This window comes from Prionailurus bengalensis, chromosome E1, assembly GCF_016509475.1.
Source record: "Prionailurus bengalensis isolate Pbe53 chromosome E1, Fcat_Pben_1.1_paternal_pri, whole genome shotgun sequence".
NCBI classification, from domain to species: Eukaryota; Metazoa; Chordata; class Mammalia; order Carnivora; family Felidae; genus Prionailurus; species Prionailurus bengalensis.
The window spans coordinates 1422768-1445051 of record NC_057347.1 but is presented as its reverse complement, the minus strand read 5'-3'; the positions used below and the strand labels follow the sequence as shown (position 1 = coordinate 1445051).

At 43.4% G+C, this 22284-nt stretch overlaps 1 protein-coding gene across 2 annotated transcripts in view; it reads left to right on the top strand.

Moving 5' to 3' along the window:
• Nucleotides 1-22284, top strand: part of RABEP1 (rabaptin, RAB GTPase binding effector protein 1) — a 103174-nt gene that overhangs the window by 34319 nt on the left and 46571 nt on the right. Inside the window, exon 2 of one of the 2 annotated variants that reach the window (XM_043582755.1) lies at nt 7992-8120. The exons of the other annotated variant lie outside the window; for it this stretch is intronic. Coding sequence (XP_043438690.1) covers nt 7992-8120 — 129 coding nt within the window. The remainder of the gene's footprint in view (nt 1-7991; nt 8121-22284) is intronic. 2 annotated transcript variants of the gene reach the window in all.

The window sequence follows — 22284 nt, the reverse complement described above, 5'->3', positions numbered from 1 at the left end:
TCTAATCCTCAGAGCACGTGGCAGTCTTCAAAATGGGTGTCGTTTTGGGGCGCCTGGGTGGCGCAGTCGGTTAAGCGTCCGACTTCAGCCAGGTCACGATCTCGCGGTCCAGGAGTTCGAGCCCCGCGTCGGGCTCTGGGCTGATGGCTCAGAGCCTGGAGCCTGTTTCCGATTCTGTGTCTCCCTCTCTCTCTGCCCCTGCCCCGTTCATGCTCTGTCTCTCTCTGTCCCAAAAATAAATAAACGTTGAAAAAAAAAATAAATAAACAAACTGTGGTACCTACATGCAATGAAATGTTATAAAAAAAAAAAAATGGGTGTCGTTTTTATTTTAATGAAATCTTCGAAAGGTTGAACCTTTGCCCCGGTTCGCATAATGAAAGCTTGGCTTTGGGTTGAGGCACAATTTCTTTTCTGACTCCTAAATTGTACATAGCTTATATTTGAGTTTTATTTTATTATTATTATTATTATTTTTTTTTTTTATTGTCTTTAGACAGAGAATATGTGCACTGGGGGAGGGTAGAGGGAGAGAATCTTAAGCAGATTCCACGCCCAGGGTGTGAGGGATGCTTAATCTCACATTGGTTGTGAGATCATGACCTGAGCCAAAATCCAGATTTGTATGCTTAAGGACAGTCAACTGACTGAGCCACCCAGGTGCCCCTTATCTTTGAATTTGAATAATATGTTTGGCTACACTGTTACCAAATCATGGATTAGATAAAGAATTGTGATTTGATACTAATATCAACCTACACCCGGATCTTAAGTGATGTGCTAATGGGCTCTATCTTTGGTTCTAACTTAAAACTTTGTTTTAAGAACAAGAACAAAAATGGGCGCTTGGGTGGTTTAGTCAGTTAAGTGTCCGACTTTGGCTCAGGTTCTTGAGTTCGAGCCCCTCATTAGGCTCTCTGCTGTCAGCGGGATGCCTGCTTGGGATCCCCTATCTCCCTCTCTCTCTTCCCTTCCCCAGCACGCACGCATGCACACTCTCTCCCCCCCCTCCAAATAAATAAACATTAAAAAAAAGGAACAAAAATAAAAACAGAACTCTGCCACATGGCTTCAACTGTACCAGGTGTAGGTTGGAGGGGGCCTTGGCGTGTTTGAAGTTCAGAGAAAAAGGGTTTGAGGACAGTGTTGAATTACATTAATCTCATGGGCTAAGAATGGAAGTATGGGGTTGTGGTCAAAGAAAGCTAGGGTAAATTTGGGCTACACTATCAAGGGAATAGTTCCTAGATAACAGTATTTCTACTACAGTCTATGTTGGTAATGTGTTAGGATCAGAGTGTCCTATTTTATGCAGAATTTTGACTATAATATGTGGGGAGAGCAACTGAGATCATGAAGAATTTAGAAATTATTAAAGGGTCAGGAGGTATTTCATCGGGCGAAGAAAGGAGAGGACAGATGTGAGATATCAAATAGTAGACATGTTCCTCATTCTGTAGGGTAGAGCTAAGTAAGATCTCTGAGGAAGCCAATTTAGGGTTATTCCTAAAAAAAGAAAAAATATATACATATATACATATACACACACACCTATACACACATATATATTTACATTTTTTTTTTTTTTACGTTTTATTTTTTGAGAGACAGAGTATGGGCAGGGGAGGGGCAGAGGGAGAGGGAGACACAGAAACGGAAGCAGGCTCCAGGCTCTGAGCCGTCAACACAGAGCCCGACATGGGGCTCGAACCCACGAACCACAAGACCATGACCTGAGCCAAAGTTGGACCCTCAACCCATTGAGCCACCTAGGCACTCCTGAAAATAGGTATTTCTTTTCTTTTCTGGTTTTTTTTTTTTTTTTTAACATTTGTTTATTTTTGAGAGACAGAGCATGAGCAGACGAAGGGCAGAGAGGGAGGGAGACACAAAATCCGAAGCAGGCTCCAGGCCGTGAGCTGTTGGCACAGAGCCCGATGTGGGGCTTGAACCCACAAATTGTGAGATCATGACCTAGGCCAAAGTCAGACGCTTAACTGACTGAGCCACCCAGGCGCCCCTGAAAATAGGTGTTTCTAACAGATGACCAGTTATCCAAGGGAAGAGGGGAATTTAGTAATCTAATATCTGCACAGTGGAACTGTCTGCCCCATGAGGCAGTGAAGTGAGTTACTAGTTTTATGTTCATGTGGAAGCCATATGACTGCCTGTCTGTGATATGGTAGGAATGGAGTCCTGGATGAGTTAGGAGGTGGTGGTTTTCAGACTATTTTGACCTTTCTCTGTAGTAGGAATCTCATTTTCTGTTACGACCCAGTATAAATGTGTGAGGGTCTGAGATACGGATTTCATGAAACCACATATACCCATATATTTAAAAAAAATTTTTTTGGCGTTTATTTATTTTTGAGACAGAGAGACAGAGCATGAACAGGGGAGGGGCAGAGAGAGGGAGACACAGAATCCGAAACAGGCTCCAGGCTCTGAGCCGTCAGCACGGAGCCCGACGCGGGGCTCGAACTCACGGACCGTGAGACCATGACCTGAGCTGAAGTCGGACGCTTAACCGACCGAGCCACCCAGGCGCCCCAACATATACCCATATTGAGTGTGTTGCTGATATTTTGTTATTTTTCATTAGTTTTATTATTTTATTTATTGTTATTTTAATTACTTTATTATTAGTTTATTTATTTATTTAAAAAAAATTTTTTTTCAACGTTTATTTATTTTTGGGACAGAGAGAGACAGAGCATGAACGGGGGAGGGGCAGAGAGAGAGGGAGACACAGAATCGGAAACAGGCTCCAGGCTCTGAGCCATCAGCCCAGAGCCCGACGCGGGGCTCGAACTCACGGACCGCGAGATCGGGACCTGGCTGAAGTCGGACGCTTAACCGACCGAGCCACCCAGGCGCCCCAACATATACCCATATTGAGTGTGTTGCTGATATTTTGTTATTTTTCATTAGTTTTATTATTTTATTATTATTTTATTTATTATTTGTTATTTTAATTATTTTATTATTAGTTTATTTTTGAGAGAGAGACCGAGTGTGAGTGGGAGAGGGGCAGAGAGAGAGGGAGACACAGAATCCGAAACAGGCTCCAGGCTCCGAGCTGTCAGCACAGAGCCCGATGTGGGGCTCAAACTCACAAGCCGTGAGATCATGACCTGAGCTGAAGCCGGATGCCTAATGTACTGGGTCACCCAGGCGCCCCTATATTGCATTAGTTTTAAACCAGTGCAGTTAGGTTGCTAATCACTAAATTCAACAACTCATTGATAGATGGAGGCTCAGTCTGAAATATACTGGACTAGAGTAATCTCTGAAATCCTTGCAGAACTATGATCATCTGATTGTTCCTACTCAGTAACCCAGAACTAAAGGAGACCCAGAGGATTCCACACTGCAGGTGCCTGGTGGTTATTCATGAATTTCGATCATCACTCTCTTTAGGGAGGCTGAAAATGACAGTGTATTCTTATGTCTTCTTAATTCCTCCCACCTCTACCCCCGTCTTTCCTCCCCCACATCAGGTTTTCCATCCTTTCTTCTCTTTAATTCCACTTCTCTCTCGTTGAAGAATCTCTTCCTTAACCCTTTTTCGTGATCTCATTTTCCCTCTGAATGAGTGAACATTTGGTGCCAGTTTGTTCTTTGAGTTGATACCTTTCCCAGATTCATGATGTCTTCGGGTAGTTTACACAAATGCCCACTAACCTTTACGTGGGAAACAATTGGCTTTCTTATTTGAAACACATCATCTTAAAAGTGTTCTTTTACCTGAAGTATTTGGACGCCCAAGTGCTTTGAGACTTGCAACAAAGAAAAAAGTAAGACAAAGTAAGGTTTTTCGCTCTGATTCACGGAAGGAGGGGCTAGGAAGGTGTTCCGCGTATACTTCTTAGCCAGATGTTCCTCTGTTTCAGAACTGGTTTATGTGAGTAAATGGCCAAGGGTAGAAGGATGCAGTTTTTTACTTAAAGTTACTAAAGTCCGATGTTTTGGAGATTACATAAAATGAAGTGGGATTGTGTGAAGTGAAATGACGACTTTCTCTTGTACTGAAGAATTACGATTATTCAGTCATGTGGACGAAGTGATTCCACAGGCCACGTCCGTTTGCTCCAACACTGTGGAATGGTTGTTGACCGCAGCGCAGTTATCCGCGGGGAAGCTAGATTCCCAGTTGGCCCCACCCACTCCACGTTTCCTCTGGGGGAGGGGGGGTTGTTACTGAAATATTAGCCTAAACAAAGCACAGTTCCGTGGGTAGATGTAGTGTGGGAATAGTCATTTTTAGTAATTCCTGAAAGAAGTTGGACATGGTGAGTTTTTAGAGCAGCAAGAGAAGGCAGTTTGCTAGCTAGAAGGCCACTTCTGAAACCGAAACCAAGAGGTTTTGCCTTTTTAGGAAATTTATCTATTGTAGCAAATTGTCCTGGGAAAATAGAAATGTAGTTTAAAAAAAAATGATTATTTATTGTGTTAAAACATTTTAAGATCACTGAAGTAAATTATGTGCCCTTTTTTTGAGCAGAGAGATTGGGATGTAGCAGTCAGATGAAGTCATAATCATGAAAATTTAAGAAAAAGATGAGTCACTTCATTACCTTTTAATTTAAATCAGTGTGATCAGTGTACTTTATAATTGTAATTACCCTTCGATTCAGAGAGGCAGCTCCTCTGAATGTAATTTGGCATATTCTTTCCAGTTTTTTTTTTCTGTGTATTTTTGCATAGCTCATGTTTTGTTGTATAATTTTGTATTTTGTTCTTTTTATTTAATATAATTTTTCTGGCTTGGTATTATTCCACGGGATGGACACTCCTACCATACTTAATAGTTTCATTTTACCCATTTATGCACAAATTAAGATTTCTGAGTTACAGAAAGTGTTTGGTCTTTTGTTTTACTGAAGTTACATCTTTTTTTTTTTCCTTGAAATAGGTGTTTCTTTGGATCTTGAACATGTTTAAACAAAAAGATTCTGTTGCACTATTTGACTTAGACTGGTTTCTTCTCCTGTTGTTGTGTCTTATCAAATTTAATACAGTGTTAGAGGAACATAAGAGTGTGGGACACAGCTCAGGACCTAAAAGTATTTTTGGGTTATTACATGTTCTTGCATTCATGTCAAGATTGGGGAAGGAGATATATCTAAGAGGTACTGACTCTTCTCTTCATTTATTTACCAGATTATTCTTTTTTTCTTTTTCCTTTCTGTATGGTTGCTTATCTCAGACATTTTGAGTAATTGATAATGACAACTTTCCCCCTTTGGGCAAGCATTAAAAGTAGCCATTGCAGGAGATAGTTCCCCCCCCCCCCCTTTTTTTTTTTTAAAGATTTTATTTGTAGGTAGTGTCTACACTCATCGTGGGGCTTGAACTCACAACCCCGAGATCAGGAGTCACACACTACCAACGGAGCCAATGGGCGCCCCCCCTTTTCCTTATTACCCAAACGAAGGTAATAGTGTGCAGCATGTGTCGAGTGGTTAAAGAAGGTCGATACACTAATAGCTCTTGGCCACTAAGTTACAGAAGGCATAATATTGTTGAGGTCTGGCGTTTCTACTGAGTTTTGTTCATGACGCCATGAAGATTCATGGTCATAGGGACAGGCATGAGCTGGGCGTCTAAGCACGGGAACTGAGTCAGGATCAGGAGGTTGGAAGTGACTTCTGGTCTTTTGTGGCTGCATACATGTCACTTGATCGCTCTGCCTGTTTTCTGTCTTTGTTAGATAAGTACCGCTAGTTTAATAATTACAGCTAATGTTTATCAGTTTCTTTCTAAATGCTGGCTGAGTCCTTTTAACATGAGCTGTTAGCTAGTTACTGTAAACTTGCTGGTGACTGTGTTAGGAGAACTGTGTAATCTTTTGTGTGATGAGAGCTCATTTCCGTTTAATCTGTGGTCGGCTGCTCGGGCAAGAGGACGTGCCCACGTGCACCCTCCTGCTGTCTTGTGCAGGCCGAGCTGGTTCCCCAGGTACAGCAGCAGAGGTGGTCTTGTTTTAAGAAAAAGAAGTTGTTCTGGCCTTTGTCTTTGTTGTAGAGGTGCCTTATTAACATAAGTACTTGAGGTGGATTTAAAGCGTTTTAATTAAAACAACAAATGCTAATAAGGCAGTGGGTGTGACCTCCAAGGGGTCACGATCCCTGGACTTGAAACTGCCCCGAAGCCGAAGCCGGAGAGAGGGTTAGAGAGGCGGCCAGGCCCACGGGCACGGACTGTGCCTGAACTTGGGGCCGGGGCAGGCCGGGAGTGGTGGAGACACACGAAGGTGTGGCTGCACCGTTGAATGCTGCATTTCAGTTTTTATTGGTTCACCGGCTTCAGTTCCTAGATGTAATGTTGAAAGTTACGGCCATTTGTGTGCGTGTTCTGGTGGAAGGTAGGGGAGGGATCGGGCAGTTGTTAGGAAAAAGGAAGGACAGAGGACATTGCTTTTCCTTTTCTCTGGGTTCCCCAGCGCTCTTCCTGACCTCACACAGTCATCAGTAGCTCCAAGTAGTATTACAGTGTTAAGTGCAGAACTTGTTTGTTTAACAACTGGGATTTGGACAGTAAAAATACCAAGAGAAGTAAATAGCACAGAGAACAAGTTTCCTTCCTGATTTCAGAGAGTAAGTGCGAGATAAGTGCGTTATTTCCCTCTCCAGTGGATTCTCCATCCCTCTTTTTCTCCAGAGGTCAGCAGATCTTCTAATGACCAGATGTCATTCTTTGCTTTGACTTAAGGACCCTAGATACTTGCTCCTCGGAATGACTCCTTACATGTAATCGCAAACAGTGGAACTCAGAGTAGCAGCCACTTCCCCTTTCAGACCTGGATTTCGTCCGTACTGTCAGATTTGTAGTGAGGCTGGTCTGAAGATGTGGAGGGAAGGAACATGTTTTAGAGACTGGTTTTAGTTCATTCTTTATTATCAGAGGAGTCCTAGAGAACTTTGGGAACCACATGGAAGAAATTTAATCAGCCCCAGTCTGTTAGTCCCTCTAGGATTTATCTAAAATCATTGGTGCATTTTTTCCCAGTCTTTTTCTGTGTACTAGGAAAGTAGCTCTCCATTACATTGAGTACTGCGTTGGGGGAAGGTAGGGCCTTCAGAGATCATTTCAGATCGCGGTTAACGTTGTGAGCAAACCATCATTATCTGGAGTGGTTTGTGCTGGAAAACTGGGGCCTCTGCTGGCCTTGGTGTTTGGGTAGTGGTGGCATTAGGACCAGTTGGTGTCCCCCGGAGGGACTAGGGTGATTGCTTTGTGGCTGGCTTGCTGTTGGGGCAGAGGAGGAGGTGGGGTTGTGCTTCTGGATTGCCCACCCGGTGCTTGAACCAGAAGAATGTCTGGGTTTGCTCAGGATGGGCATTTATTTAATCAGCCGCGGCCAGAAGATAAGCCCCTGAACTGAACGTGTGTCCCGGCCTCTGCCACACCATGGTCTGCATTAATCTGGAAACCGGAGGAGCTCCCTGTAATTGAGAGTTCATGCATAACGTCTGGTTCTGTATCCTTTCTCTGTGAAAGGGTTTTCGATTGTGATTTTAGTACAATGATAGTGAATCATCCCGAAATTGGGAGAGTAGTTCAGGCTGCTGTGACTGTCCTAATCAGAGAGCCCATTTCATTTTGCTCAGAACGCTCAAGAGGAACCAGAGCCCGCAAGGTTGGCAGTGGGTTTATTTGCGGGATAAATAGCCCAAGTAATCAATCCAGTATTTAATAACTCCAGAAGTAGACTGACATTCTGTCAGTTATACCAAGGAACTTGAGAAGCTCTCTTTAGGGAAATTTGCCTTATGTGGTTCTCCTTATATATGCTGTTGCACTTTATGATTCATTTGTAGTGTGTATTAAGTCTAGTAGAGGTGAAAATTAGAATTTTCTAGAATATATTGGATCTTCAGAAGAAGTTTGACTGTTTCGTTATAGAAATGTGTAGCTAGAATGCTTATTCTTGTAATTTAATTTATAAATAAAAGTTATTACTTGTTAACTAGTATTTTTTTTTCCAGTTTCTCTTCAGCAACGGGTAGCAGAATTGGAAAAAATTAATGCAGAATTTTTACGTGCACAGCAGCAGCTTGAGCAAGAATTTAATCAAAAGAGAGCAAAATTTAAAGAGTTATATTTGGCTAAAGAGGGTAAGTTCCTAAGTCTCTGTCTAACCCCCCATACTAAGAGTGCCTTAAAATGTTGAGTTTCTTGGTGGTACAATGTTAATATTATCATTGAATAAGCCTTGATTTTATTTGTACTTACATTATAAAATAAAAGTCTATTTAGAGGCTAGGGTTAAGAATGGAATTGATAAAACAGGTTGAAAAATGCAGCGTTTGGGTTTTTCCTTGTCTGTCCACCTTAGTGATGATGTTTAAGGCAGGCAGACTGCGCCATCCTGGGACACAGGGCTCTGGGTGCCCTTAGTACCTGAGCGGGAGCCCCAGGCAGAGCAGAGCAGAGCAGGCTCGTGGGTGTTGCAGGAAGAGCCCTGCCACACCATGTCCTGACGCTTCCTGGAGTTTCTCCGGCAGACGTTCCCTTGCCTACCAGGAAGGACAGTATCCGCCGTGAGGCCCACATTGTGCCTGGGTGGCGGGTCTAAAAGAGGAGCCAGAGTCACACGGATCTTTAACTCCTAGAACGTGAACTCGAGTGAGGACGGAGGGAGAGTGTACAAGGCAGATCCGTGGGAGCATGTCCAGGGGGGACTGGATCTGAAGGGTAAGGAGAGGGGTACCCGTGGGGCACTGACCTGTGGTTTCCACAGCCGTCCAGCCTGGCGCTTCCCACAGCGTGATCGCGTTAATAGCATCAGCATCGCTGTCACCTAGGAAACCTGTTACAAGTGTGAGATTTGGGGTCCTCTCTCACACTTAACTGAATCAGCAACTCTGGTCTAAGGGTCCAGCAGCCAGTGCTGAAGGTGATTCAGATGCACGGCAGATTTTGGGAACCAGTGTTCTGGTGTGGACCAGTGGCTTTCAAACGGTCACGTGGATCGCAGTCACCTGGAGAGCTCGTTAGAACACAGCATGTTGGGGTGGGGCCTGAGAATTTGCATTTTTCTTTTTTTTTTTTTTTAATTTTTTTTTTCAACGTTTATTTATTTTTGGGACAGAGAGAGACAGAGCATGAACGGGGGAGGGGCAGAGAGAGAGGGAGACACAGAATCGGAAACAGGCTCCAGGCTCTGAGCCATCAGCCCAGAGCCCGAGGCGGGGCTCGAACTCCCGGACCGTGAGATCGTGACCTGGCTGAAGTCGGACGCTTAACCGACTGCACCACCCAGGCGCCCCGAGAATTTGCATTTCTGATAAGCTTGCAGGTGACCCCGGTACTGCCACCCAAGGACCACAGTCTGGGAACCGCTGCTCTAGGCTGGTGATCGTCCTGTTTTTAAATGTATTCACTCCACGAAATAGTTATTTATATACACCCCTCACACCATTTTTTTAAGTTGACGTTTCAAGTTTTTTATTCAAAAATTTAAAAGGTGTTGATTCTATCATATTGTCAGCACTAAGAATTTAAGTGAAAACTTCATGCTGTTAAACATATCAGTGGAATCAGTCATAGTGATTTAATATCTGTCACCAGTCATTAAAAAAAAAAAACTTTGAATAAGCTCTTTAGCAGAAATGTTATATTTTTTTCCATCCTGGTGTTAGGTTTTCATGTTTACATCTCCCTCAGAATTTTATTCTAAAAAGTTGTGTGTTTGGTGGTGGTGGTGGTGGTTATTTATTTATTTTTTTGGAACACCAACTCGAGTATGCATCGGAATTTAATTGCAAGGTTTGTTAAAACATAGATTGCTGGTCTCTACCCCCAGAGCTTCTGATCCATTGGGTTTGCGAGATCCTAGAATTTACACTTCTAGTACATTTCCAGGTGATGCTGATGCTATTGGTGCAGGGACCACACTTTGAGAACTGCCGTTAATATTTGGTGCTTGAAAGCCATTTAAAGAACATTTGGTCAGACTTCACTATAAGAAAAATACACATCTAGGGCACCTGGTGAGCGGCTCAGTCGGTTAGGCGACCGACTTCGGCTCAGGTCGTGATTGCATTTTGTGAGTTCGAGCCCCGCGTCGGGCTCTCTGCTGAGAGCTCGGAGCCTGAAGCCTGCTTCGGATTCTGTGTCTCCCTCTCTCTGCTCCTCCCCTGCTCATGCTCTGTGTCTCTCTGTCTCTCAGTAATAAATAAACATAAAAAAAAAAAGAAAAATATGCATGTAAATATCTTCTGTACTGAGTCATCATTACAGTTATTAATAAGTGTGCAGCTGCTCACTCCATAAATATTTTGCACATTTAAAAAGTAAAGTGTAGAAAGTACTGGAGATGCAGGTCTTTACTTTAAGAAGACGATTATTTAGAGAGTATGTGAAAGTGGGGGAGAGGGGCAGAGGGGAGGAGGGAGAGAGAGTCTTAAGCAGGCTCCGCGCTTAGTGCAGAGCCCGATGTGGGGCTTGATCCCACAACCCTGGGATCAGGGATCCCTGGGACCATGACCTGAACTGATATCAAGAGCCACACGCTTCACGAACTGAGCTAACCAGGCACCCCTGGAAATGTAGGTCTTATGAGATATAATTGGGTCTCCCTCCTAATTAAGTCCTGTCCTCTGGGTGAATTATATTTACTTCTAGAAAAGGGTAAGTTTCATTTTTAAAAAAATGTATATGAGTGCTGAGAACCCTTAGTCTCATAAATAAGTAGATGGAAATATAAATTTTATTTTACAGTGATGATTATTATATTTTAACTTATTTTGAGAGAGAGAGTGCAGGTGGTGGGGAGAGAGGGAGAGAGCGAGAGAGCCAGAATCCCAAGCAGGCGCCACGTTGTCAGCACAGAGCCCAGTGCAGCGATCAAACCCACAAACTGTGAGATCATGACCTGAGCTGAAATGGAGCGTCAGATGCTTAACCGACTGAGCCACCCAGGCACCCCTATTTTGCAGTGAATATTACTCCATTCTCTGAACTCTCTGAATTCTGTGTCAAGCCACATAGTGCCCAGCTTCAAAAATACTCTTGCTCTGTTGGCTGGCAGCTCAGTTAGGCCTCCTTCAGTTTTGTTGAAAGCAGACTCTGCAGTCACCTAACCCACCAGAAGATTTGTTGCCCAGTCGTTAGTCATTCACTTTATTACTGACATTGATATTTTATTATCATTATTTTAATGTTTATTCCTTTTTGAGAGAGACACAACACAGGTGAGGGAGGGGCAGAGAGAGAGAGAGAGAGGGAGACACAGAATCCGAAGCAGGTTCCAGGCTCCGAGCTGTCAGCGCAGAGCCCGACGCGGGGCCTGAACCCGTGAACTGTGAGATTATGACCTGAGCTGAAGTTGGGCGCTTAACCCACTGAGCCACCCAGGTGCCCCCGTGATGTTGGTATTTTAGATCGTCCCTCTGGTTTGATACGACAAAGGAGTTTTTACACAACAGGGCAGTGACTCATAGAACATTCAGGAAACCCGTCTTTTGTTACACAGGAGAAAGGGTGTCGAGAAAAGGGAGATGGACGGGAAGAATCTGTACTTAAATACCGCTGTGCTTTGGGGAAGAGTATTTATGCGAGGTGAGGATCTAGAAGTTGATTCCTTTAAGACATCATGTGTCTGTGAATCCTTGGAAAATCTTCGCGTATCTCCAGGCGTACATGTTCCCCACTTTGAAGATCACTGTCCTGGAGTGGTGTTATGCAGACTATAGGTTTATATAACCCTTCGATGGATTAAAAAAATTAAGTGGGCCGTGACCAGCACTTTTAAAAAAAGGAATAAAATGGAAAATAGGGAAATAACAGTATATTATATTTGTAAGTTTCAGTTAAGTATAGTTGCATGAAATATTTTGTTTCAGTGACATATATGTGTTATGTATAAAGTGATATAAAATAAATTTTTAAAAAAGTTTTTATTTATTTTTGAAAGAGAGAGAGCACACGCTAGTGAGGGAGGGCCAGAGAGAGGGACGGAGAGAGAATCCCAAGCAGGCTTCTTGCTGTCAGGCCACTCTGCACGGAGCCCAACGTGGGGTTCAATCCCATGAGAGATCATGACCTGAGCCCAAATCAAGAGTCAGGCGCTCAACTGGCTGAGCCCCCCAGGCGCCCTGAAGTATGTTCCTTGTTGTGAGTTGTGGTCAGAGATGTTGGACAGCCAGCATTGTGTAGGAGGCAGCGTTCCTAGGCCTCACCGATCCAGCCCCGACTTGGAAAGGCTTGCTGACTACAGTGTGGGATGGGGCTCCGTTTTCTTGTGACTTGTAGGCGGGCCTCTCTCTGTTTGATTTTGTTCCTGCGTAGGCTCACGAGGAGTTGGGAAGGCTGGTGTTCTGTCCGGGCCTGGTGGCACTCTGCACATCACCGTGGAGCTTGGGACGCCTGAGATAGGGTTTGCGTCTTCAAGAAAGTATAGTCTACTGGGGTAGATGATACATTTTGCACAGCGTCAGTGTTTGAGTGTATGTTGTGTGTCTTGAGAAAAGTTACGTCTGGGTCTTCAGTGTGTTTCTCTGACTTTGTTAACGCTCCCTCCTCAAGCTTGTTCTAACCTTGAGTTGATGAAGCACCGCTTTCAACCCTGTGCAGCGGTGTGTCCTTGTCAAGGTGACGTGTGGCGCCTTCCGTGTGTGCGTGCGACGTCCCGGCAGTGCTTCCTCTGGTGAGCAGTTAGAGCTCGCTGCCGGGCTGGCTGGCGGCCCCTCTTTCCGCGGCCCCGCAGGCGGACCCTCCTTTTTCCTTCAGTCTCTGCTTATTCAGTCAATTCAGCTTAATCTTGCCCCGCGTTTGCTTGTTTTATTTCCTGTTTTTCTCTGTCCCCAGATAAAGCTGTTAGGGTTTTCCTTTCCTTTCTTATTTTTTCTTTTCAATTATAAAGTGGCCTTTTCTGTAAAATTCGGAAGACATGAAAATGACCAAGAACCTCTCATTCCTGAACTACGTGATCAGTTACAGTTTTTATATCCGCTCTGGACAGCTTGTCATGTGGATTCCATCAGAAAACGTAGTTGCTGCGTTAACATCGCTTTAACTACATCTCCACCTGATACATAAGCTGTGTGGGGGCGTCCCTCTGTGCTGTCTGGAGTCCTCTGTGAGCTCGGCGGGCCACAGAGAACGGGTGACTTTCTACAAAATTTCAAAAGGAATAATGTGACCTTTCTGAGAGTTTTTGGTGTCATTTCTAAGGAAAACGCATAGTGTGTAAAACGTAAATGTTGATTCAGTTTCTGTCTTGGCTGTTTGCCTATTTCATAATCAGAATCGAATTCAGGCAGTTCTGTGGTGCCGGCTGTGACACGCAAAGCCAGTCTTAACGATTCTCGCAGGCGGAGGCGGCGTGAGCCGTGGGTTCGACGTGTTCAACAGCCTGTCTGTTTTCTCTTTCAGCAAAGCAGGCACTGTAACTCTGGGAAGTCCGAGCATCCATCCGTGTTTGACGGATAGGAACGGCTTCTGCCCTGGTGTTGCAGTGGCTGTGCCGTCCTATTTGGAGAACAGCTGGGCAGGAGTCCGGACAGCAGTGAGGAACGCGAAAGAGAGAGGTTGTTACCTTTGCCCTCCTGCCTGCCTGCTCCTGCCGTAGCTCCCGCTCTTTGCTCGGCCGACTTCAACTGCGAATGTTGTAGATATTTCTGAAAGCTTTGTTGCTTGTCTGTTGTTGAACTTGAAGAAAATGTATTTAGCTTTCAAAAAAAGTATTGGACTTAGCTTTCTTCTTTAGCCAGCCTCAGTACAAAGGTTGGCACCACAGCAGAGTTTGCGTTTCGAAAATCCTCGGTCTTGGGCAGTAAGGTGCAGCCTGTTACGTGAAGCGGCACGCCAAAGGCCATAGCGTTCTGGATTTGAAGGAAAATTGTAGGGATAGAGCCCGCATTAACCACCAGGAGACCGTGACATTTTCTAGCATGTTCAGAGCGATTTTGTATGTGGTGGTCATTTATGCAAAGCTTTGATGCTAATTAACCAGAGACTCTTTCAGTAGTTGAAAGCTAGGCTAAGGAAGATCTTTGTCATAAGCTTGATTCTGGATGTGGAAATAAAACTAGAGTGTCTTAAAAAGAATTAAAAGCCATTAGGAATCTTGGAAACAACACACAACTTGAAACAAGGTAAATCGATGGTTCAAATTGTAGATAAGGCACAGAGATTTTATTTTAGTAAATTAGGAAACAGTATTTGGGAGTTCTCCCTCTCAGTGAGACGGAGACCGAAGCATCAAAGAGCAGTTGACATAGAGGATAAAGTGAGCCTCCGACACATTTCTGAAAAGAGTTGGAGTGGAAGAGATGGAGGGTAGAATATTTGAGGAGAGAATAACAGAGTTTTCAGGGATTAATTTGAAAAAGTAAGTCCTCAACATAAATACTGAGTACCAAGTAGGCAAATAATAATAAATTCATATTTTGGCATATCTTAAACCATCTACATGCAAATGAAAAGAAAATATTGAAAGCTGACAGAAGAAATAGTTGTGTTGTTGGGGGATACCACATACGCAAAATAGATGCCAGGGGACAACGAAATAAGATCCTTAAAGTGCAGAGAAAAGTCATTTTCAACCTAAAATTTCAACCTAAAATGTAGCTAAATTATTCAAGAATGAGAGCGATACAGGTGTTTCAGGCATAGAAGAACTAAGAGCATTTATCACCCACACAAATCACCAGAAGAGCGAGTAAAGAGGACATTTGCAAAAAGAAGAGTAAACGGAGCAGGCAGGACGGAAGACACGATCCTGATATAGAAACTGAGAAGTCAGGCTGTAAAAAAAAAAAGAAAAAAAAAAAAACCAAAAAACTTCATAGCTCATGTTATGCTTTAAAGGAAGAAAGTAGAAAAAAAAAATGAGACAATAACAGGATTGGGGCTTAAGGCAAGAGGTATTGAAGGGATATAGAAGACTGTCTCCTAATGAAAGCAGCAGCCTACCTAGAGAAGACAACAGTCATGAAGTCGTGTGCACCTAACAAAATCGCCAGGCCTTGTCATGTAAACAGAAGGTGATAGAGTTCAAAGAAGAAACTGATGAGTGCACACAGAGGGTATGTTTAGCGTTGTAGCGATTGCTAGCTCCAGCAGCAGCAGGTAAAGAGATCATAGCTTTGGGGGTGCCTGGGGGCCCAGTTGGTTAAACATCTGACTCTTGGTTTGGCTCAGGATCTTAGGGTTGGTGGGTTTGAGCCCTGCATCGGGCTCTGTGCTGACAGCACAGAACCTGTTTGGGATTCTCTGTGCCCCTCCCCCTGCTCACATGCATGTGCTCTCTTACAATAAATAAACTTTCAAAAAAAATTTAAAAATATAGTAGCTTTGAGCAACAGAATATTTTTTTAATGTTTATTTTTGAGAGAGAGAGCGTAAGTGAGGGAGGAGCAGAGAGAGAGGGAGAGAGAGAGAGAGAGAGAGAGAGAGAGAGAGAGAGAGAATCTGAAGCAGGCTCCAGGCTCTGAGCTCTCAGCACAGAGCCCAACGCAGGGCTTGAACTCTCAAAGTTCGTGACCCGAGCCGAAGTCAGACGCTTAACCGACTGAGCCACCCAGGCGCCCCTGAGCAACAGAATTTTAAAAGACTTGACCTAGGAATTCTGTACCCAAGGAACCAAAAAAGTTCATTTTTTCGATATTAGTAAGGAACACTTAAAAATTATCTACATGCATATATCTCAGAGATTCAACATATTAAAAAAATCGGGCGCCTGGGTGGTTCGGTCGGTTGAGCATCCGACTTTGGCTCAGGTCACGATCTCATGGTCCATGGGATTGAGCCCCGCGTCGGGCTCTGTGCTGACAGCTCGGAGCCTGGAGCCTGCTTCGGATTCTGTGTCTCCCTCTCTCTCTGCCCCTCCCCCGCTCATGCTCTGTCTCTCTGTGTCTCAAAAATAAATAAAACATTAAAAAAAATTAAAAAAAAATCAAGTTACTTATGTTTTCTTATTGAACACTGTTGGAAAGATTTTAAACAAGCATGTAAATGTTATTTAAAAGTTTGGAAACTAAGAATTCAGTGCATTCCTGTTCTTGAGTTAAAGAATATCACAATGGAGATCGCAAAATCCGAGAATACGGTAAAGATACTTGGGAAGCAGCTAAAACAAGACTTGGAGAATAAGCTTTTAATTTTAAAAGCATCTATTAAAATTATATTATTAGAAGACATGAGAGGGGCACCTGGGTGCCTCAGTTGGTTGAGCGTCCAGCTCTTGTTTCAACTCAGGTCATGATCTGACAGTTGTGTCCGATCTCTGCACGTGAGCCTACTTGGAACTCATTCATTCATTCATTCATTCATTCATTCATTCTCGCTCTCTTCCTCCTCTTCCCCCACTCAACGTGAGTGCTGTTTCTCTGTCTCAAAATAAACTTAAAAAAATTAAAAAGGTGAGAAGTTGAGAATAAATTATCCATGTGTTCAACTCCAGAAGCTAGAAAAAGAGTAAACACAAAGAAGAAAAAATAGTAACAGCAATTAATTAAATGGAAAGCAAAGTTAACAGTCAAGCTCAATAAAATCAAAAGCACATTTTTTTGAAAAAACTAAGAAAATGAGACAATTACTGATACAGTACTGTGTATGTGTCTGTGCCAGAAATTTTGGATGTTTAGTTGAAATGAATAATATCCTAGGAAATATGAATTCCCCAAATTACCTCAACTAGGAAACCTGAATAAACCATAACCATAAGAGAAACAGTTAATAAAGGGCGTCTGGGTGGCTCAGTTGGATAAGTGTGTGTCATTGGCTCAGGTCATGATCTCACAGTTTGTGAGTTCGAGCCCCACATGGGGATCTTGTGCTGACAGCTCGGAGCCTGGAGCCTGCTTCGGATTCTGTGTCTCCCTCTCTCTCTCTGCCCGTCCCCCACAAGTGCTCTGTCTCTCTTGAAACTAAACAAACATTAAAAAAATAATAAGCCATTCTTATATATAAAAGATGCCACAGACATAGACAAATCTTGTTAAATTTACAAGGAAAATTTATTCCTTTTATTTGCTATGTCAGAAAGAAAAAGCCATCCATTTCATTTTGTGGGATTAGTATAACTTTAATACCTAAACAAGAAACACTAATAGTAGAATATAGATAAACCAGTCTCATTTATGACCGTAGAGTTTAAAATCCTAAATAACGTTGACTTCAGTAGAATATTTAAAAATACTGCACTCTGACGTTGCATAGCAGCAACGCAAGGATAGATTGACATTAGAACATGTGTTGATGTAACTCATTACATTAACAAATGAAGAAAAACCAAAAGGACATTCAGTAAATTTAACATGCTTTAGTAATGAGTTCACACTAGTTCCTAGCAAACTGGGATGGTGGGGGCCTGCCTTAGCCTATGAAAAAGTTTTCTTAGAAACCAGTAGCATATATCATACTTAATAGTGAAACAAGATAAGCCTATTGTCAGTCCTTCATTATTATACTAGAGGTCCTTCTCGCCAACGCAATAAAATGAAAAGAAATGGGTTGTAAAATTTTGAAAGTTAAGGATAGTTTTGTCTCCCTGTGGAGTCCATGGTTATTGACATAGAGGAACCAAGAGAATCCACACTGTCAGAACTATTAGTTGGCAACACCGTCGGAATGAAGATCAGTATAGAATAATCAGGGATGTTTCTCTGTACCAGTACCTATTTAGGGAAGCAGTAGAAGAAAAATCCTGAAGAAAATAAAAGGCAGACAACAAAATCAGCATGTTCAGCCCCTTGGGGATGTGTCTAACCAAGGTTGCGTAAAAGCTTTACAGAGGAGAGTTAGGAAACAGCGTGGAAGTCTGTGAAAGAAAGCCTGAGCAAATGGAATGTGATACCGTATCCGTAGGTGGAGAGACTCTGTGTTGTAAAGAAGCAAACTCCCCGTCTGTACGTTCAGAGCAGTTCCAGCCAAGGTCTCTGTTTTTTCCCTTACGGATCTTCTAAACTGTCTTCGATTGTGCAAGGAAGGATAGGGCCAAGAGGATGGTGCCCTACTGTACTGAACCGCCCCCCCCCCCCCCCCCCCCCCGCCGATTTGTAGGAAATACGATGAACAGAGGAGCGTAGTTCAACTACGTCGTAGGTATGCAGTTAGTGGTACCCAGACTGGGAGAGGCTCCGAGGCCCACCTGGTTTACTCTGTAAATAATTGCAAGGAAGAGGAGATGCAAGGGAAACCCATCAACCAGAAGAGACTTAAAATGCACATTAACTAACCAGCGTATGGACCTCATTTGGATTTTGACTCAAAGGCCTGAATTACTGAAAAAAACTTTGTAGACAACCGGACTTTCAACACTGACTGGATGTTTATTTGGGCATCGTCAAATTTTTTTCAGCTGTGAAGATGATCCTTACAAAGTGAAGTTAGCCAGCCAAAGACAAATGATGTGTGATTCCACTTACATGAGGTATCTAGAATAGTTAAGCTTCTAGAAACAAAGTAGAATGTGATTGCCAAGGGCTTGGAGGAGGGGGAGTTTTTCATGGGTGTACTTTCTGTTGTTTAAGGTGAAGAGTTGTGGAGATTCGTTGTACAGCAGTGTGAATAACTTTCTATACACTTAGAAGTGGTTAAGGTAGTAAATTTTATGTGTTTCAATTTTTTTTAATGTTTATTTTTGAGAGAGAGCGCGAGCGGGCACATGTGCGAACTGGGGCAAGGCAGAGAGAGAGGGAGACAGAGGATCCGAAGCAGGCTCCGTGCTGTCAATGTAAGAGCCTGACGTGGGGCTCGAGCTCACGAACCATGAGATGATGGCATGAGCCGAAATCAAGAGTCTGACACTTAACCGACTGAGCCCCCCAGGTGCCCTGATTTTATGTCTGTGTGTTTTTTCAAAGGTCCTTTTAGCGGTACATGCTCAAGTATTTATGCTAAATGATAAGTTTGAGAGCTCCACTTCTTGTATGTTAACACGAACCACAGACCCTTTCCCCAGCAAAACTGGTGAAAATTATTGTTTATAAAAAACAACCATTTAAAGTCTCTAGAGGTGGAGGGGTGCCAGGCTGGCTCATCTGGAAGAGCACACAACTCTTAGATCTCGGGGTTGCGAGCGTGAGCCCCACGTGGGGGGTGGAGATTACTTAAGTAAGTAAAACTTTTAAAAAGTTTCTAGAAGTGGTTCTACAGCAAAAGAAACATTTCTTCAAGAAAACCCACTGAGTCTTGCTGAAAAGAGTCTGTGGCATTCGATCCACGAGCCACTGCTTTCCCTCCCCGCCCAGGCTGGTATCATGGAAACTGCACCCCAGGCACGTGATGCTGAGAACACAGGTCTCGCTCTCCTCCCGGCTCACAGTTGAGAACTGGAACCCCCCCTCCCCGTCCCACCCAGCTACCTGTTGTAGAGGCGAGGATGCAGGGGAGTGTGGCTGAGAGCTCGCCCAGCCTCCGCTCTAGGGTAGAAGCCCCTCCTTGGCTGTGGGGGGCTGGGTGGAGGTTCCGTGATGGGAGACAGGGGCGACCACTGGATCCCCGCCACCCCGTGTCCTAAAGCGGGTTTGTCGCTTAGAACAGTACCAGCAAGTAAGTGCAGTTTGGGGGATGTGGTCAGGGAAAGAGACAGTGGCAGGGGAGCCCTGCAAAGACCACGGTCGTTCCAGAGTGGTTCCGCACGGGCCCAAGGCCTGCCTCCAGAGGAGGAACGGTGGAGGCTTCACGCTGTGCGAGTCAGGGAAGAGAGCCCAGCTTTCTGGGCAGATGAAAAGAAGCTGGTGAGAGAGTGGGTTAGAGTTGCTGCAGTATATTGTCCAAAAATCAAAAAAAGTCACTTTCAACGACAAAAAAATCGGGACATGAGAAACCGGCAGGCGTGATCCGTGCAGAGGAAAACACGCAGTGGCTGTTGCGTGACCAGGTACAGATACGGTGAAGACTTCAGGGTAGCCACACGCGTGTTTAAAGAGAACAGTGCTTAGTGAAGTGAAGTGTGTGACAGTGTTTCATCAGATAGAGAATGCCAGTAAAGAAATGGTAACAACCAAGTGGAAATTCTGAAGTTGAAAAGTATAGTAACTAAAAGAAATAAACGACTAAAATGAAAAACTTACTGCAGGAGCTCAGCAGTAGATTCGAACTGGCAGAAAAAAAGAATGAATAAACTTGAAGATAGGTCCCTGAAGATTATCCAGTTTGGAGAACAGAAAGAAAATAGAGAAGTGAACAGAGCCTAACAGAAACGTGGGACATCATTAAGTTTGCCAACAGATGGGTCACGGGAGGGCCAGAAGTAGAGATGAGCGGGAAAGAGAAATATTTGAAGAGAGAGAACGGCTGAAAAGTTCCCACGTTTGATGACAGATGGTAGTCTCCATGCCTAAGGAGCTCCTGGAACTCAAAGTAGGCTACAGGATACATGTGAGGATATCCACACACAGCCACAGACACATCGTAGTAAAGATGTTGAAATGCGGAGAGCAGGAGAAAATCCTAAAAGGACCCAGAGAAAGGCAACTTGTCATCAACAGGAGCGCTTCAGTGACACAAACTGACGACTTCTCATCAGAAACCACGGAGGCCAGAAAGCAGTGGGATGACATTTTACATGCTCAAAGGAAAAAAAAAAACTTGACCAAGAATCCTATATCCAGCAAAAGTATCTTTCAAAGAAGATGGTGAAATAAAGACATTATCTCAGAGAGACAAAAACTGAGTATTTTTTTCTAGAAGACTGTTTTATGAGAAATACTTAAAGGAAAGCAAGTGATTCCAGACAGTAATTTGAATTTACTTGGGGAAAAAAATAAAGTCCTTGGTAAGGATAATTGTGTAATTACAACCGAATGTAAGTATTACTTAATGGATTTTGGAAAGCAGTTATATAAGCCAATATGTGTATTACTGTTTTATTGGCCCTGTAACATGGGAATGTAGTATGTTTGCCAACGTCAGCACAGAGGAATTGAGTGGAAGAAAATCTACATCGGACCAAGGAAGTGACACCAGATGGTAATTCTAATCCTAAGGACCAAGTGAAGAGAGCCAAGCTGTCAATACACACGTGGTCTCCTTTCTTCTCATAACTTCTTTAAAAAGAAAATTATGTGAAGCAATAGTTATAGCAACGTATCATTGTGTTTGTAGCGCATGTAGATGACAGCATATTAATAACCGCATAGATATGGGATAAGAGAGCCATCGAGGAGTAACATTTCTATATTTCTTTGGTATTAAAGTTGTATAAGTTTGGCGTCGGAAAAGAAGTAAAGCTATATTCTGCTGTCAGATGATTTTTAAATAGAAAATTGAAGGGAATCCACTGAAAAACGATTGGAACTATCGTATGAGGTAAACAGTGTCGTAGGATACAAAAGAATACGAAAACCAATTGTATTTCTTTTTCCTAAGTATTTAAATTCCGGTTAGTTAACAATACAGCATAACATTAGTTTCAGATATACAGTATTGTGTGCGGCAGTTCCGTGCATCACCCAGTGCTCATCACAAGCGCACCCCTTAATCCCCGTCACCTGTTTCACTCATACCCGCTCCGCCCCCCCCCCCCCCCCCCGGGATCATCAGTTCTCTATAGGTGAGTCTCTTTCTTTGTTTGCCTTTTTTACCCCCTTTGCTCTTTTGTTTCTTAAATTCCACTTAGAAGTGAGATAATGTATTTGTCTTTCTCTGACTTATTTCACTTAGCATGATACTCTCTAGCTCCATGCTGTCTTTGCAAATGAAATGGCAAGATTTCATTCTTTTTATGCCTGAGTAATGTTCCAGTGTGTGTGTGTGTGTGTGTGTGTGTGTGTGTGTGTGTGTGTGTACACAGCACATCTTCTTTACCCATTAATCAGTCGATGGACACATGGGCTGTTCCCATGACCTGGCTACTGTGGATGCTGCTGCCGTAGACATCAGTGTGCATGTATCCCTTGGAATTAGTATTTTTGTATCATTTGGGTAAATACCTGGTGGTAGTGCAATTGCTGGATTGTAGTTCTATTTTCTTTTAAAAAATCTGTGATGTTTTTTATCTATTTTTTTGAGAGAACATGAATGGGGAGGGGCAGAGAGATACACAGAATGCAAACCAGGCTCCAGGCTCTGAGCTGTCAGCACAGAGCCCAGCGTGGGGCTCGAACCCACTAACCGCGAGATGATGACCTGAGGCAAAGTCAGACGCGTAACCAACTGAGACACCCAGGCGTCCCAGGGTAGTTCTGTGTTTAACTTTTCCCGAGTGGCTGTACCAGTTTGCATTCCCACCAACAGTGCAAGAGGATTCCTCTTTCTCCACATCCTTGCCAATACCTGTTGTTGTGTTTTTTATTTTGGTCGTTCTGACAGGTGTGAAGTGATACG